The sequence below is a fragment of the Oryzias latipes genome, chromosome 20 (genome assembly GCF_053564925.1).
Source record: "Oryzias latipes strain Hd-rR chromosome 20, Olatipes_Hd-rR_3.1".
NCBI classification, from domain to species: Eukaryota; Metazoa; Chordata; class Actinopteri; order Beloniformes; family Adrianichthyidae; genus Oryzias; species Oryzias latipes.
Genome location: NC_136256.1, coordinates 14,434,290 through 14,452,245, shown reverse-complemented (window position 1 = coordinate 14,452,245; position 17,956 = coordinate 14,434,290). Strand labels below are relative to the sequence as shown.

The window sequence follows — 17,956 nt, the reverse complement described above, 5'->3', positions numbered from 1 at the left end:
CACTAACAGACTGAGGAACAGCTTCTTCCCAAGAGCAGTGAGGTCCATCCACCCCCCACCCCCCCCACACATCACACAACTGGGTCAACGAAACCGCCCCCTCCCCCCAGACTTAACATAACCCACTAACCCCTGTCAGCACACAGCTGACAATGCTCTGACTCTATTTTAAACTGTGTGCAATATTCATGCTGTATGTGCAATATCCATTCTAATGTGGAATACCCACTCGTGCAATATTCACCCCACTCTACTGTACAGTATTTAAGTATTTATGCCTTATATAGCTCCTTATTCTTATTTTATTTTATTCTACCTTTTTTATATCGAGAGTTGCTGGAAAAAATTTCATTGTGCTCTGCAGAATGATAATAAAAGATTCTGATTCTGATAATCAAAGTCCTGCACTTCTGCTTTTCCTTTTTAACGACTGCCAAAAAACACTTTTTCTTCACCTCTTTTTTCCTAGCACTGGAGTCAACAAGTGCTGTTGACCTACAACATGGCAGCCTAAATCTGGTCTTTGAGATCTACTACCCTGCCTGTCCAGATTTTCCTGCACTTCTTTAATAACCTGAAACAGAAGTGTTCAGTCAAAGAAAATGGAAACACTAAAATCAGGTTATCAGCAGCATGGGGAGAAAGGAAAGCTGGAAAACAGACAGGGTGGTAGAATTCCTATTATTATACTATGACATTTGTATTAGACAACAATCCTAATTTTATTTTATTTTTAATCTTTATTTTTTCTGTTCTATCCATCTGGATATGTGTGTAATATTTGAAGTTCTAATAAAAAACAAATACAAACCTCTCAGGAAGGGAGGGGGTAATAACTTCTCAGGAAGGGGGGTGAGTAACTGTACTGGGTAGTTAGCAGAGTTGTGCTGCTATGAGAGAATGGATGATTCTGTTCTGTTGTGAGCTTCATTCTGAGGGGTTTTACTTCTCTCAGCAGAAATGAAAAACTAGTTAAGTTACAATCATTAGCTGGATCATTTTCTATAAGCGGGTAGTTAGTAAAAGACGGGAACGGGTCAGTAATGAGTCAGTGAGGAAGATGAATCATGATTCACAAATCAGTACAGTGACTCGACATCATTGAACAACGCGGCCATGACTCACGCATCACCACTGAGCTTTCGGTAAACTGAGATTGCAGCAGAGGAGGAGAGCCCCCCTCCCCAAACAGCTGAACTATAGACATCCTGCTATTGATCACTGGGAGGACAAACAGAGAAAACATCGAGGAGCTTTAACTGAAAACATAGAAGAACTTTCTTCAAGAAGGTATGTGACACTAGAACTCATCATGGTCATTTATTAAAGGCACATAATTAGACCATCATTTCTAATGCATAGGTTGCTGCAGCAAATTAAGCCTCATAAATAGACAAAAGAAAACAATATTAAGTTATGGAAAAGTTAATGGGACAAATTCAGGAAATGAAATTATTACTGACAGAATGCTCCATGGTCCTTGAATTCATGCCTGGAATTTAATGCCTTTTTGGATTTAACCACATATTTCTATCACTCTCTCAGGTGATTAAGTTCAACAAATGGCTTTGTTCTTCAGATGTCCGTGATAACAAAAAGTCAAACTAACACGCAAATAAACAAACTTAAAAACCAAGTTTGGACGTGACAAATTAGATAACAAAAAGGAAAATACTGGCTGCATACACCAAGAAGAGTCCAAGGAAACAGCTTTGTTCCTGTTCTCTTCTCAATCTTTCTACCACATGGACCTTCTATGATTGAACTGTTAAAAAAAATCTCATTAAAACAAAGGTTCAGAAATACACAGAAAATACAGATAACATGAAATTAAAATACCAAACAAACTAATTACAAATGCTAACACTGATGTTGTGGCCGTTAAAATTCCAGTATACAAAAAGATGGGATTTGGTGTCACTTATTTCAATGTTAATTGGTACATGTGCATTATGTAAAACAAGAGTTTTATTTAATATACATTTACTGGCCACTTTATTAGGCACACCTGTACCACGCAAATTTCTAATCATCCAATCAAACGGCAGCAAGAGGATCTGCTCCAGTTCAAACCAAGCAACAGGAGCAACAGAATGGAGAAGAAAGATGATTTGAGGGGGGTTAAAAATAGAAAAATCTACAGCGTCTCAACTAATTCACCCTTACTTACCCTCAGTTTTTGTTTAGGTGTTCTCTATGACCTCTTGCTTGCAGCATGCCAGTAGAAATAATGTGCAAGATCATTTTAACTCTACAGGCTCACAAAATGGTCGAGAACCTTGATACTTTGTGTGGGCCACTAAAGTTCCCCATTTAGGAATGTGCCTTATTCTGCATGATTGATTTGGATCTGGTTTCACCTCTCATGACTTTCCTGACAAATCTGCAGTTACTTGGACTTGAAACTAAGACAAAAAGGCACCAGATTGTGCCCCCTTGTGGTTGATTAGATATCTGACAAATAAATACTGAATGATTTTCCTCCTTTCCCATCATCAGTCACTATGGCATCCATCAATCCTCTCTCCAAGGCCAACATCAGCTTCTCTCTGGCTATGTTCAGACAGCTGAGTGAGGACCACAGAACTACAAACATCTTCTTCTCTCCATTCAGCATCTCTTCAGCTCTGGCTATGGTGATGCTGGGAGCCAGAGGTGACACAGCCACACAGATGGCTGAGGTACAACTCACATACTCTAAGAGTTTCTGATCTTCTGATTTAAACCACACAAACATTACATTTTAAAAGATCAGTAATGTTCACAGCATCTTTGTAACACATTTACTGTTTACAGTGTTTGAAGACCCAGGACTGTCAGGAGGAAGTCCACTCTCTGTTCCAACAACTACTGGAGGAGCTGAACAAGCCAAGAGCTGGGTTTCTGCTCAGTGTTGCTAACAGGCTGTATGGAGAGCAGTCTTTCCTCTTCCTTCAGGTCAGCATTTCATGAAACACTGACAACATTTTTACTGGACTCTGACTGTCAGTCACTGGAGATCCAGGACACTGCTGACAGTTGATTTATCTCCACACAGTGACTTAATCGTTGCTGGATGGTTTCATGTGTTTTCAGGAGTTCTTAAAACAAACCAGCAGCTGCTACAATGCAGAACTGGAGTCTGTGGACTTTAGAAACAAATATGAAGAAGCCAGGATCAAGATCAACAGCTGGGTGGAGAAGCAGACCCAAGGTGGATCTCACTCACGCACCATCAGTGTGTCACATGATCCTGATGTTCAACACATTCTGGAACAGAGATTCTCCTGGTGGATCAGTGTGTTTCTGATGCTGATAGTCTGCAGTTTTGTCATTATTTTATGTATCATCATTTATTGTTACCAGATAAAATCAAAGATCTGGTGGGGGAAGGCATTCTGAACAACACCACCACTCTGGTGTTGGTCAACGCCATCTACTTCAAAGGAACCTGGGATCAACAGTTTCTGGGTATTCGGACTGAAAATGCTGAGTTTAGACTCAATAAGGTAAAAACACAGATAAAAACACAAAGTGACTGATGTTAGTCTGAGGTATTGACCTCTGAACTAACATGAACACAAACCTGAAAATCTGACACAGTTAATCTAAATACTTGCACAAAAATATATTCAAATGCAAATATATGTTTTTAAGAACAAATGTGTGTTGACATATTCTTGGATATGAGAGTGTTTTTTATGTGTTTGATTTCTTAGAAAGACAAAAGGCCTGTGAAGATGATGAGACAGGAGGCCAAGTTTCCTTATGTTGAAATTCCTGAAATCGACTGTCAGGTAAACAAACACATAACCCTTTAGCTCAGTATTTTTCAACCAGTGTGCCGCAAGATGGTCAAGTGTGATGTGGGATATTGCCCTCATTAAACGATATAAAAACATTTTTCCATCTCCAGGATATCAGCTCTTTGTTCATCCAAACAGGCCCTGATAAAACACTGAGAAGTTAGGAATATGACAGATCATAAAATACTTTTTTCTTTGTCTTCATTTGATTCTGTTAAAGACATGATAAACATGACGGTACCACGATTTAGCTGCAACTAAAGCTGTTTTCTGAAAAATCCCCTTTAACACTCTCCACCAATCATTCTTGGAGGCTTAATCACACGTCATCAGTCTGACCAATTAGAAGTGGTTAAAGTCTTCACTTTCTTGTTCCGATTCTGCTCATAAAGTCGCTCAGTTCTAACAAAAATACCAGCTAAAGTTCGTCTTTCGCGGTCTAGCTTTCCGTGGGATCCGGTATCAGACCGTGGAACAGGTGAACAAATCAATGAAGCTCAGAGAAGTGAGTCAATTATTGCACTACATCTCCCATGATGCATTGGGTTAAAGTGACAGCGTCTCAGCGCACAATGAGTCTTCGTTGTTAAACGTCTTGAAACCACAACGAACACACATAAAACAGTTTTTAAATCTTTTAACTTAACTTTTATTCCATCTTTTAGAAAAAACAGCTGCAACTTCCAGCTTTTTCTGCCACAATTATCACAAAAATGCATGTGAGATTGTGGAGGGGCCATTGATCAATACAGTCTATGAGTTTCTCCTTGTTTTAAAATCTTTTTTTTGGATGCTGGTGTGCCGCGGGATTTTTGTCGAGGTTAAAGTGTGCCGTGGCTCAAAAAAGACTGCTTTAGCTGATTCTTGATTGAATTGAATGTTTTCCCTCCCTCCCTCATCATTTTCTGTATATTTGTCAGTATTTTATTCTGCTTGAATGTCTGAAACTCTGCTGGACAGATCCTGGAGATGCCTTACGAGGGGAAGGAGCTGAGCATGCTCATCTTTTTACCACGGGAAATACTAGATGAGAGCACAGGACTGGAGAGGGTAGGACTTTCACAGAGACTGATAAAGACCAAACGTGCAGGCACTGACATCTCTAATATTTACTGTTTCATCCTCTCAGCTGGAGAAACTATTGACCTACGATAAAATCATGGAGTGGACTTCTCCAGAAAAAATGGATCTGACTGAAGTCGAAGTGTGTCTTCCTCGATTCAAGATGGAGGAGAAGTATAACTTGAAGAAAGTGCTGACTCGCATGGGCATGGTGGATGCTTTTGATCAAGCAAAGTGCAATTTCTCAGGTAAGATATGTGAAAGCTCACAGTTTACTATGTCAAATGAGTGTATTCACAGAATAAGGTTTGTCAGCTCTCTTTGATGTTTACAATTTTCTCCAGTTTTCACGTTTTTATTCATTTAGATCTAGACTCTTCTGGTCCTCTGTTACAGGAATATCTGCAGCCAAAGATTTATACCTGTATGATGCCATCCACAAAGCGTTTGTGGAGGTGAATGAGAAGGGAACTGAAGCAGCTGCTGCCACTGGAATGTTTATGTGTAATTCTTCTGGTAATTTGAAACAGCAATACTTTACTGCAGACCACCCTTTCCTCTTCTTCATCCGTCATAACTCCAGCATGAATATTCTGTTTGCCGGACGCTTCTGCTGTCCTGAGTGAGATCTGTGATCTTCAAAGAAAACTCAGCCAGCTAATATTTACATTTATTGCAACAGCTGGAACAGATTTCTTTATGTCAAAAATTGAAATTTCCTTTTCTTTTCAGCATTTAAGTTAAAATTGTAACATTTAATAAAGCAGGAGTCCCATTCAAACATTTGTTATTGTCCATTTTTATCAAATCCTGCTTGATGAAATCACATTAAAGTTGAAGTAACTGGTTCCTGTAATGAGCCTGTTTTCATTTACAGCACGTCAGCAAGATAATAATCCCAAATCTAAGATCAGCTACAATTCATTTTAGAGGAGATAAATAGACTGAATAAAAACATCTGATAATTAACAGTTTTTTTATTTGTAACAAAAGAAAAAGCAAAATATCCTGAAGAAAACATCATTAAAAGCAAGTAGAGGTAAATTTAGCCCATGTGCAGCCAAAAGTAATATAATATAATAATATATATATAGTAATATAATAACTCAGGAAACCGCTGTCAGTGTTTTGGATGTATTTGTTCAGTTCTACACATGCACAAATATCCCACTTTAATCTTTTTGTGTCCAGATCATACACAGAAATAATTTGAGGTGAAAAAACAAAATAAGTATTCTTAAAAATATGACATCAATTACTAAATGTCCAAATATGTATAGAGAAAAAAACACACAAAAAACAAATATTCTTAGAAATGTTAAAATAGTTGAGTATGTTTAAGAATTGTTGGTGTGAGTATTTTAGAAACTGTTAATCTGATGGGATTTTCACCCACAACCATCTTTAGGTTTTCCAGTGAGTGACAGTTCTGTGGACAGAAATACCTTGTTGATGCCAGAGGTCAGACGAGAAAGGCCAGACTGGTTCCAGCAGATAGAGAGTTATTTTAAAAGAAAACTGGGCTCCTCGTGTTTGCCTCAGACTTGATACTGGAATGATTTAAAGGATAATGAATTTGGAGCCCATAAACAGCTGAGGATCTAAATGTGAAGAGAGGCAGAAGGGGAAAAATCAAGTGTGATGTGTGCAGCCAATGTGGGTTTTGTCACACAAAGAAAAGTTGTCGCTGAACTTTCTGTACGTCTGCCTCCTATAAACCAGGCAGCTGTGGTTACACTACATGGTTAAACATGTTTAAAGGATATGTTGCATCTGTGTTCTCTTTTTTTAGTGTAGCTCACAAACGCTCACTACAACTTTCAGAAAAACTGCCAGTGGCACCCTGTAGCTCATGATAGCGTAAATCTGGCCTTTGAGATCTAATACCCTGAACAACTAATAACCTGAACCAAAAGTGTTCAGTCAGAGAAAATGGAAAGACTCTAGTCAGGTAATCAGCAGCAAGGAGACAAGGGAGAGCCGGAAAACAGACAGGGTGGTCGAATCCCTAGTATTATATTATGACATTTTATTTTAACAAAAATCCTAATTTTATTTTACATCTTTATTTATTTCTGTTCTATCCACCTGGATATATGTGTAATCTTTTAAAGTTCCAATAAAAAATAAATAAAAACCTCTCAGGAAGAGAGGGGGTTAGCAGATTTTTAGAAAGGGGGTGTGAGTACCGTGTTTTCTGAACTATAGAGGCACCTGTATATAAGCTGCATCAGCTCTATTAAAAATAAAATAATATACACAGTACAGAGCAAAGGTTTGGACACACTTTCCCATTCAGGTGTGTCCAAAGTTTTGGTCTGTAAACTATATATATATATATATATATATATATATATATATATATATATATATATATATATATATATATATATATATATATATATATATATATATATATATATATATATATATATATATATATATATATAGTTTACAGACCAAAACTTCATATTTGTCCAAATTCTGTTCGTTTATCTTTAAAACCATTTTGTAGCAGTAAATGTCAATATTGCTAGTAAACCCCAGCTTCTTTTATTCCATTATATTACACCAATATATCCACAATGAACCTGAAACTTCCCATAAAACTCATTTCTGAGTGGTAATTGTAAATCAAATCAAATCAAACTTTATTTATAAAGCACTTTTCATATAAAAATATAAAACAAAGTGCTTTACATTAAAACAACAAAATATAAAAACAAGCAAGCATTAATAAATAAATAAATAAATAATAGGGCCCCCCTCCCCGTACCTAGCCCCCCACGCCTTTCACACCTCCCACTCTCTAACTGATGGAAAATGACAATGAAAAATAGGCTGTAAAACATATGCTGAGCACAAAAACATGATGCGGGAAACGCTAATAATTGGAACCTCCCCCCCTGTGAACAGCCGCATAGACAGCCAAATGCAACATCATTGTATTCAGTATTTGTACTGCAAAAATGACAACAATTGAGATGGAACCGTTTTTATGTTTTCAAACATGTACAAACAAAATACAAATGTATAAATCCAAAAATAAAGCAAATACAATGTCAAAACAATGTAGAAAAGGGCTAAAAAAAAGACGAAGCTCAACTGAACTATAATTTTCCAAAGATTTATTCCAAGGAGTTTCACTATAATATGTTATAACTCTTGTTATCTTTGTTTTAAACTAATAATTTCATAGCCAAAAACATTTTGAAAACTTCACGCTAAACCTTGAATGAAAACTAAACCAATTAAGGGGACAGTTTCCTTCCTGCGTTATTGTAATCAACCAATGTGACTGGCAGATTCACCACTGAGTTTAGAGACGAACAATGATGTTTGCACAAAATACATTAAAATACACATAAAAATGTCTTCAGGAACATATGTGTGCAGAAAATCATTGACGTATTCTTGGATATGAGAGTGTTTTTTATGTGCTTGATATCTCAGAAAGACAAAAATCCTGTGATGATGATGAGACAGGAGGCCAAGTTTCCTTATGTTGAAATTCCTGAAATCGACTGTCAGGTAAACGAACACATAACCCTTTAGCTGATTCTTGATTGAATTGAATGTTTAATCTTTGTTTAGATTTCATCATTTTCTGTATATTTGTCAGTATTTTATTCTGCTTGAATGTCTGAAACTCTGCTGGACAGATCCTGGAGATGCCTTACGAGGGGAAGGAGCTGAGCATGCTCATCTTTTTACCACAGGAAATACTAGATGAGAGCACAGGACTGGAGAGGGTAGGACTTTCACAGAGACTGATAAAGACCAAACGTGCACACACTAACATCTCTAATATTTACTGTTTCATCCTCTCAGCTGGAGAAACTATTGACCTACGATAAAATCATGGAGTGGACTTCTCCAGAAAAAATGCCTCTGACTAAAGTCGATGTTCGTCTTCCTCGATTCAAGATGGAGGAGAAGTATAACTTGAAGAAAGTGCTGACTCGCATGGGCATGGTGGATGCTTTTGATGACAGAAAGTGTAATTTCTCAGGTAAGATGTGTGAAAGTTCACAGTTTACTATGTCAAATGAGTGTATTCACAGAAGAAAGTTTGTCAGCTCTCTTTGATGTTTATGATTGTTTTTTATTCTTTTTTATAATTTATGTTTTTATTTATATATTAACCCTTCTGTTACAGGCATGTCCGGGACCCAAGACCTGTTTCTGTTTGAGGGCACCCACAAATCTGTTGTGGAGATGAATGAGGAGGGAACTGAAGTAGCAGCTGCTACTGAAGCAAGTTTCTGTTACTTGCACACTACTGCAAAGCAATACTTTACTGCACACCACCCTTTCCTCTTCTTCAATTGTCATAACCTCAACAGGAATATTCTGTTTACTGGACGCTTCTGCTCTCCTTGGTGATCTTTTCAAAGAAGCGAATAACCTCAAATTTTTTTTTTTTAACTAAGAAATAAAAATCACATGTTTCTTTATTCCAAGTAGATGTTAAATAAAGGTAACTTTTGGAGCCAAATGGTTTTTTATAGATTTGTGTATCAACAGACGTCAAGGGGCTTAACATTTACATTTACTGTGACAGCTGTAACAGATTTCTTTAGATCAAATATTTTTTATTTTATTTTTTCAGCATGTAAGCGAAACACAAAAACAGTTAAGTGAAATGCTAAACTTTTGGATAAATTGTATCATTTAATAAAGCAGGACTCCTATTTAAACCTTGTTCTTGTCAGTTTTATCATATCCTGCTTGATCAAATCACATTAAAGTTGAAGTATCTTGGTTGCCTTGTCCCATTTACAGAATTGTCTGTCAGCAGGATAATAATTCTAAATTTAAACCCAATATCTGCCACAACTAATGGGATATAATTATATTATAAAAATAATCTCCTATTTCTTTTTTTTCTATGGTATACAGTAGAGATTAATCATTCACTTTCCGTTTATTGGTGTAACATATGGTTTGGTCCTAAACAGAGAATTGTGGCATTTGTAGTATTTAGTACATGAAGTGTACTAAACTGCTGAAGCCAGCTCATGTCTACAGAGGACGAAAACTCTCCAGAGGCCAGAATTGGAAGAATGTGATTTGGTCAGATGAAACCTCCATCCATCCATCCATCTTCCACCGCTTATCTGGGACCGGGTCGCGGGGGAAGCAGTCTAAGCAGAGAGGCCCAGACTTCCCTCGCCCCGGCCACTTCCTCCAGCTCCTCTCGGGGGACGCTGAGGCGTTCCCAGGCCAGCTGAGAGACGTAGTCTCTCCAGCGTGTCCTGGGTCTTCCCCGGGGCCTCCGCCCATTGGGATATGCCAGGAATACCTCTCCAGGGAGGCGTCCAAGAGGCATCCTGATTAGATGCCTGAGCCACCTCAACTGGCTCCTTTAGGTGTGGAGGAGAAGCGGTTCTACTCCGAGCTCTCTGCGGGTGACCGAGCTTCTCATCCTATGTCTAAGGGAGCGCCCCGCCACCCTACGGAGGAAGCTCATTTCAGCCTCTTGTATTCGGGACCTTGGTCTTTCGGTCATGACCCATAGCTCATGACCATAGGTGAGTATTGGAACAAAGATTGACCGGTAAATTGAGAGCTTTGCTTTTTGGCTCAGCTCTCTCTTCACCACAACGGACCAATACAGCGACCGCATAACTGCGGACGCCATTCCGATCCACCTGTCAATCTCACACTCCGGTCTTCCCTTACTCGTGAACAAGATCTTGAATGACAGTTGAACGTGAACATGATGAAACCTAAATAGAAGAAATTACAATCACTGTGTTTGGTCAGTGATCCCTGTTTTGCAGGGTTACAAAACCTTACTAACTAATTCTCACAGGTGGCAGAGATTTTTACGCCGGATGCCCTTCCTAAAACAACCATGGATTTTATTCAGGCTGGGGACTGGCACCAGGGACCCAGAATTTGGCCCCTTCATAGCTACATAGTTAGGGAGTAGCATGAAGGGTCTTACTCAAGGACCTCCTACACAATTACAAAAGATACCAATTAAAAAAATGATACCAAAAAAAGAACAATACATTTAACCCTAACTATTTTATACTTTACTTGGACATTAGGTGGTGGGACAAGGGAAAAGTGGCATTTTAGGTTAGGGTAAAGTTAATATTTTGACTGTAGTCCCCCCCCCCACACACACACACAGTCAAGTATACTATTTTGCAACACAAATTCACAGAGTTGTATTTCCTTATTTTTATTTACTTACTTTTTTTCAAAAATAAATCGCTGCTTAAAGACTATTTGCCGGTTGCATCTGCAGTCAATTCTTTTGTTCTTTAATAGATGTTTGCCCATATAATTGCTTGTGCTAAACTCTAAATACAATTTATTTTCTATCTTAAGAAACTTTTGAACACTCATGTTTTGTGTGAATTTAATTTCTAAGAAGAGAAAGAAACGGTCATTTGGGTTGACATACTCACTTTTCCAGCCGTAGCTGCTTTTTTTTTAACTTTATTTAACAAACAGTTAGTACAAAACAAAACACAATTTTGCAAAGTAAACTTCAAATATGCCAGGGGAGCATACATATAACATGCCTTTGACATAAAAACATTCAGGTTTCTACAACTTTCATACAAATATACAGCTTTCTGGTTAAGGCTTTTAGAGAGAGATACATTTTAATTTATTTGATAAACACAGGGGAGAAAATAGAAGATAAAGAAAGTTTGCATTTCTGAATATAAAATTAGCCTAATATAATAATAATATTAATTATGAGTTTTTTATTTGAGTCCAAGTTTTTATTATGAAAGCCAAAAATTATATATTCAAATTTCAGAGTAAAAGTGGGGTGGGCATGTTTTGATTAACTGTAAACACTTTTTCCAAAATAATTCTAATTTCATTACAGTTCCAAAAAAGATGGTTAATTGTTTTTGGTTGTGTTTTGCAAAAATTACAGTTAGAATCAATTGTTTTAATGTATCTTTGGTGGATTGGTGGGGTAAATAATGTTAATTATTTAAAATAAACTTTCATTTTATTATTTATCATAAACTTTTGGGTCACACTCCAGCCTTTTCTCCAAACACTGACCAAACCGTCTCTAGTAGTTTTTGTTACATGGTACAGAAATGACATCTCTTTGAAACAAGACAGATATTTTATTTTTGTTTGTTTTGTTCATGTGGGTAGGAGTAAAGCAGATTTTTCCTGTGTTTGTGTATTTTGCATCCATAGAGGGCATGTCTTCATTCCTAACAGTTGTTTGAAACATTTTGCACATTTGTTTGGAAACAGCATTGAACACAATGGCATATTCTTAGGAGTCACAACGACATTGCCGTATCTGCTTTTGTTTTTGTTTTTTTATTGAACAATTGCAACATACAGAACAAAAAAATGCAACAATTATGCACATATAGTACAATACAATTCTGAATACAGAATAAACGTGTTACATCCTTAGGAAGATTCTAATTATTAGTAACAATCACAAAAGGGAAAAAATAAAAATAAATAAAGAAAATAGAACTAAACATAGAAAAAAAGGAAAAAATAGATAAAATAAAAAATAAGAAGACAAAATGCGAGAGTAAACTTTTCCAAGAGATTTACAAATGTTAATTGTTTTTTGAGCTTTTGTATTTTTAGAAGCTAAAATTAACTTTAAATATTGCTGCAGCTCCAGTTTGAACACAAAGAAATCAGGTTTTTTATTGGAAAATTTGCGTTTGTGAATATGAAATTTAGCCATAATCCGGATCTGCTTTTGTTTGACAACTTTCACCGGCGTGATGACGTCGTCGTTTCCCTTAATGTTCTCGCTTGCGATTGGTCGAGATTTGAAGTAAGAACGTCAGTTCAAGGTCCGTTCGTAGCTCCGCCCCCTTTTCGCCCTGAAGGAACCAACATGGAGACAGCAGGCAAAGTGAGTTTCCACAAACTTTAGCAAGAAACGTAGCTGTTGGCTGTTCTTCTCTGATATAACGTGAGTGTGCAGGAGAACGATGGAAATGTCCGTGTTGAGTTAGTTTAAGCGAAAATTTTCATTGCTGTTTGCAGCAATGTCGTAGCAAACTTTGCTACGAAATTGCTGCAACAAAGATTACCCCCCCCCCCCCCCCCGTCTATATACACACACACTCACATTCTGCACACAACCGTGGGTCTTTGATGGGTGAGCTGGAACTGGTATTTGCAGGATTAAAGTAAATTCCCTTTGGTGGAGAAAACAATGTCTAAGGTTAGGTTAAACTATTATCTGGCTAATAATTTTCGCCCTGGAATCGTGAGGCTAATTTATAAATTTTTTAAGAAAGAAAAAACTGGAGCTTGTAAGCGTTACATCATAGTTGGAGAGTCACTTTGTTGCTCCCTGGTCTACTGGGTGGCCATGGTGCAGAGGTAGAGCAGTCCAGAGCAGTGTTGCATGGGCTTCAGAGAATGCAGAAAAGCATTAGGAAGGGGTCAGAACATCAGTCCTTGTACAACTTAACCTTTGTGCTATCCTAGGCACTTTAACATTGGGAGTTGGGTCATCTAGACCCACTAGACAGTGCTCTGAACCTTTTCTCTTCAATGATTTGTGATCTTCACTGGTGTCCATGGATTACAAGAAATCTTTCCACCTTTATCCACCTTTGTTATGGTAGGGAGAACACGTCAATGTAAGGGTAGGGTCTTCTAAGATAGCACAAGGGTTATAGTCACAAACACCGATTTAAAAAAAATAATGCATGTAACAGCTTCATCCTGATGTTCTTTTCTTCAGGTTATCAAATGTAAGGCAGCTGTTGCCTGGGAGCCTGGGAAGCCTCTGTCCATCGAGGAGGTGGAAGTTGCTCCACCAAAGGCCCACGAAGTTCGCATCAAGGTAAACCTGCAGACCACCTTTATATTCAGATTTACATTCAAGGATTTATTAAAAATGTTGCCAACTCTGGACTCTGTTCAGGACTAAGGAGGAGTAGAAGATGGATAATTATTAACAATAAAAAAGGGACCATAATAGTGAGAGACAAAGATCGCTGAACGCCGAAACTCGTTTTCACAGCCAACGTCATCCTTGCTATTGCAAGAATAATTAGTTATGAGCAAAAATAACTGTCTCAACCTCTTAGGACCTGGTGTTCACATGCGTGGACATTACATTTTAGCTTATATTACTACAGTGGTTTTCTGCTTAACCAGGGCCTTGTGACTACATGTGTAGACGGATAGCTCACATATTAGCTCAGGTCTGCAGGCCTTACAGATATTACAGATACATTTTAGCTGTTTTGAACGCCACAGAAGTTCCTCCTCCTCACAGAAGTCGCTATAGGAAGTCAGATGCTTTTGGAAGTCATAGCAGCAGGTATGAATCCCAGAGAAGACAAAAAAAACGCGCCTAACAAGACATCCATGCAACCTTTTCTAATTTAGTTTCAAAATAAAAGCCTTAGTTAAGATCGTAATTGTATTTTTTTTATAACATGAGGAGAAATCACCTTTTCACACAAGGCTGCGTAGGTCTGTACGTATAAATACCTTCAAATAGAAACCGTGTCAGGTTTTATCTGAAACATCAAGGTGTCCAAACATTCTAGTAAATGCAACATTAGGATATTACAAGCATTTTATCACTTTACTGAACCTTATGGTGTTTGGATTTTACATAAATTAGTCTTTCTCAGCTCTTTGCCACAGGGGTGTGTCACACAGATGCCTACACTCTGAGTGGCAGCGACCCAGAGGGGCTTTTCCCCGTCATCTTGGGACACGAGGGGGCTGGAACAGTGGAGAGCGTTGGTGAGGGGGTCACTTCATTCAAGCCAGGTGAGCAGCCTTCAGCCGAAACATTAATACTTTGAAAACTTTACCTAAAATGTCACTTCTGATGTTTCTCTGCAACTTTTTCCCCCACACAGGCGACACAGTCATCCCGCTGTACGTGCCACAGTGTGGTGAATGCAAGTTCTGCAAAAATCCCAAGACGAACCTCTGCCAAAAAATCCGGTGTGTGTGTCGAAGCATTTCCACACATTTTCTCTGAGGATGTTAATAGTTGAGTCTCTTTGCTCCCACTATGAAGGGTCACTCAGGGTCAGGGCCTTCTTCCTGACAAGACTTCTCGCTTCACCTGCAAGGGGAAGCAGATCTTTCACTTCATGGGGACCAGCACCTTCTCCGAGTACACTGTAGTGGCGGACATCTCTCTGGCCAAAGTGAACGAGAAGGCACCGCTGGATAAAGTCTGCCTTCTTGGGTGTGGCATCTCCACTGGTTATGGAGCTGCTCTCAACACTGCCAAGGTGATCAGAAGATCAATGGAGGGACTCCTTTCTTCTCTAGAAACCATTGTTTGCCTTCATGGCTCCTTTGTGTCGTCGCAGGTGGAGCCCGGTTCGACCTGTGCCGTTTTTGGACTCGGAGCCGTCGGCCTGGCCGCTATTATGGGCTGCAAAGTTGCCGGGGCCAACAGGATCATTGGAGTTGACATCAACCCAGAGAAGTTTGAAAGGGCCAAGGAGTTTGGAGCCACGGAGTTCGTGAACCCAAAGGACCACAGCAAGCCCATCCAGGAGGTTCTGGTGGAAATGACCGATGGCGGCGTCGACTACTCATTCGAATGCATTGGGAACGTGCAAATCATGGTGAGCCCTAACAGTGCAAAAGCAACAGAGCTGAGTGGTTATGCTTGTTTGTTTAAACTTTAAAGTATTGCTGGTTTATGAGGAAATGCTGACAGGAGTGACGTAACCGTTTATCTCAGAGAGCTGCTTTAGAGGCGTGCCACAAAGGCTGGGGTCAGAGTGTCATCATCGGTGTGGCTGGAGCCGGTCAGGAGATCTCCACCAGGCCGTTCCAGCTGGTGACAGGCCGCGTTTGGAAAGGCACAGCCTTTGGAGGTGACCCCCCCACTCCCACCCACTGTTTTATTACTTCTGGTTGTACAAATATCAATACTTTATTTGATGAAGTGGATTTTATGTTCCCTGCAGGTTGGAAGAGTGTAGAGAGCGTTCCTAGACTGGTAGAAGACTACATGAACAAGAAGTTAAAGGTGGACGAATTTGTGACTCACACTCTGCCCTTCGATCAAATCAATGAAGGATTTGAGCTAATGCACGCCGGAAAGAGGTGGGAAATACATTTCATGCTACGCTCACACCAAACGCTATTTATGCTTCAAATTTGCATCCGCTGCCTCTCTTTTGATGCGCATAAATTTACTTTTTAAAGCTTGTCCAAAAAGCTCAGTGGCCTTGTGTGGGACCCAATGCCTCCCTGCTTGACACTGAGCATTAAAGGGTTGGGGGGGTTAAATCACCAAATGGTTCACGAGCCCGGCTGTGTCCGCAGCTCACCTCTCCCCCAGGGGATGGGTCAAATGCGGAGACCAGATTTTACACACAAAGGTGCGTGACAGTTTGTTGACAGGCGTTTGTGGAGAGAGGTACTGGCAAAAATTTTTAGCCTGTAAAGTTTTTAAAGTTTTAAGTCATGTAAGCATTGGCTGTATATGTCATTTACAAAGCACGAAAGTTTGGATGACATTGAGAGATCAGGTTTTTTCATTTTTAAGAGTTCTACAAAAACATTCAGTCATTCAGAGACTCTCCTGGTACAGAGAAGCTCACCATCTACTCCCAAATTGTCTCCCATATTATTCCAAGGAGGAAAAAAAAATTAAAAAACATTTTTATTATTCTCTCAATCAAAATAAGAAACCTGTCATAGAGTTCATGAGAGGAATGATCAGCTTCTCCTCCATGTTGGTTTGGACTCCGCCCCCTGATCGCGTCATGAACCCCTCAAGGGCCAAAGCTGAGTGCTGATTGGTTGACACGATGCATTTTCTTCGCCACAGTTCAGATATTTGAACTCTGAAAACATTGCACCACAGCGCTCAAAACACATGGCAGAACCTCTGATGGCGTCTGTACATTGACTTAACTTTGACGTGTGAATCGTGTTCGCTGTGAACGCAGCTTAAGAACTTCAAACTTCACTTGCTGTTGAGTTTCTTTGGTAAAGTGTTCTCCCTCGTTTTTATTTCTTGCAGTATCCGCACAGTGCTGACTTTTGGAAGTGCCTGAAATGACCATCATATGTGGCCCTGAACTCATCTCTGTCCAGTCATAACAACACTTTAGTGCTGCTATTTTTCAGAATAAAAGCTTTAGCAGCACTATTCCTGTGCAAGGTTTTTTTCCCAATGGTTATTGAGAGCAAAAGAGAAACCTAAAAACATCTAAAGCAACCGAAATCCCTTTCAAATCCAGTTAATTGATGGAAAAAGGCTAAAATGTTTGATTTCAAAAACTAGGGAAAGTTTGAAGAGTTCCAAATGAGGTAGAGAAGAATTGAAATAAATAACTATACACTTTAAAAAACTTGATTCAGCTGGTCATAGAATAATGGTCTCAAAACAAGCACTTAGTTTATTAGAATATGGCTGTTCATCCTTAATACCTCTTTGTAGTCATGTCTTCAATAAAAGTTGAATAAAAATTAACTCTCAAATCACGTCTGTCATGTCTTGGTTTCGAAACTCCTTTAATAAAAAGAAAAGAGAAGTAACTGTTTAGTTCCTGTAGACCAAGGGTGTCAAACATACAGGTGGTTAAGTCCGGCCCACACGTGAAGAGTAAAAATCATAAGAATGTTTAAAAAAGAAAGCAAGTTTCTAGTCTATTCCTCTGGCGAGTTATGATTTTTTAAAGAAATTACCGAAGTGCGCAATTCCGCCACTAGGGGGAGTAAAGGATAAGCAAAACAGATGAAACGGCATAAATCTGCACGTGCCAAAAGCAAAACCTAACAGCTCTGCGTCTGGGTAAGATACACTTTGGTTCCCTATGAGCTTCACCGGTGTTATCTTGCTATAAGGATCATCAGTAGTGACACCCTAATGACCAAAATGTTGTCAAAAAGTGAAGTGGAGTGAGAGCTTTCCAGGAAAAACCATGAGTTTTCTTTTTTCACAAAGCTGAACGCAAAACCTGCATGCTTGGTATGTCATCAACAGGTCGCAGTGTTCAAAGAATATAACATTCAGCACCACTATGAGACTCATCATAAAGAAAAGTTTCACAATTGCAGTTTAGAAAAGAGAAGAATTACCAACTATTAGCTGGACTGAAAAACAACCGTCTGCATTCAATGCAGCATAG

The 17,956-nt window shown here is 38.9% G+C and overlaps 3 protein-coding genes across 3 annotated transcripts; all 3 read left to right on the top strand.

The window, feature by feature from the left end:
* The first annotated feature begins 937 nt into the window (after positions 1-937).
* Positions 938-5,630, top strand: LOC101165267 (leukocyte elastase inhibitor). Its single transcript, XM_004080919.5, has 9 exons — positions 938-1,290; positions 2,500-2,681; positions 2,797-2,937; positions 3,076-3,193; positions 3,346-3,488; positions 3,699-3,776; positions 4,746-4,835; positions 4,915-5,095; positions 5,244-5,630. The coding sequence occupies exons 2-9, from the start codon at positions 2,505-2,507 to the stop codon at positions 5,471-5,473; spliced, it is 1,158 nt and encodes a 385-aa protein (XP_004080967.1). The 5' UTR covers positions 938-1,290; positions 2,500-2,504; the 3' UTR covers positions 5,474-5,630.
* A 2,674-nt stretch (positions 5,631-8,304) lies between these two features.
* Positions 8,305-9,331, top strand: LOC101170231 (leukocyte elastase inhibitor-like). The gene is made up of 4 exons (XM_078938391.1): positions 8,305-8,378; positions 8,510-8,599; positions 8,679-8,859; positions 9,007-9,331. Exons 1-4 carry the CDS (start codon positions 8,319-8,321, stop codon positions 9,231-9,233), a joined length of 558 nt encoding a protein of 185 aa, XP_078794517.1. The 5' UTR covers positions 8,305-8,318; the 3' UTR covers positions 9,234-9,331.
* A 3,354-nt stretch (positions 9,332-12,685) lies between these two features.
* adh5 (alcohol dehydrogenase 5) lies at positions 12,686-16,974 on the top strand. The gene is given in 9 exon segments (NM_001104786.1): positions 12,686-12,726; positions 13,570-13,671; positions 14,474-14,615; positions 14,708-14,795; positions 14,872-15,091; positions 15,173-15,433; positions 15,553-15,688; positions 15,782-15,920; positions 16,846-16,974. Coding segments are annotated over 9 exon segments (1,140 nt in total). The 5' UTR covers positions 12,686-12,708; the 3' UTR covers positions 16,880-16,974.
* Positions 16,975-17,956: the final 982 nt, after the last annotated feature.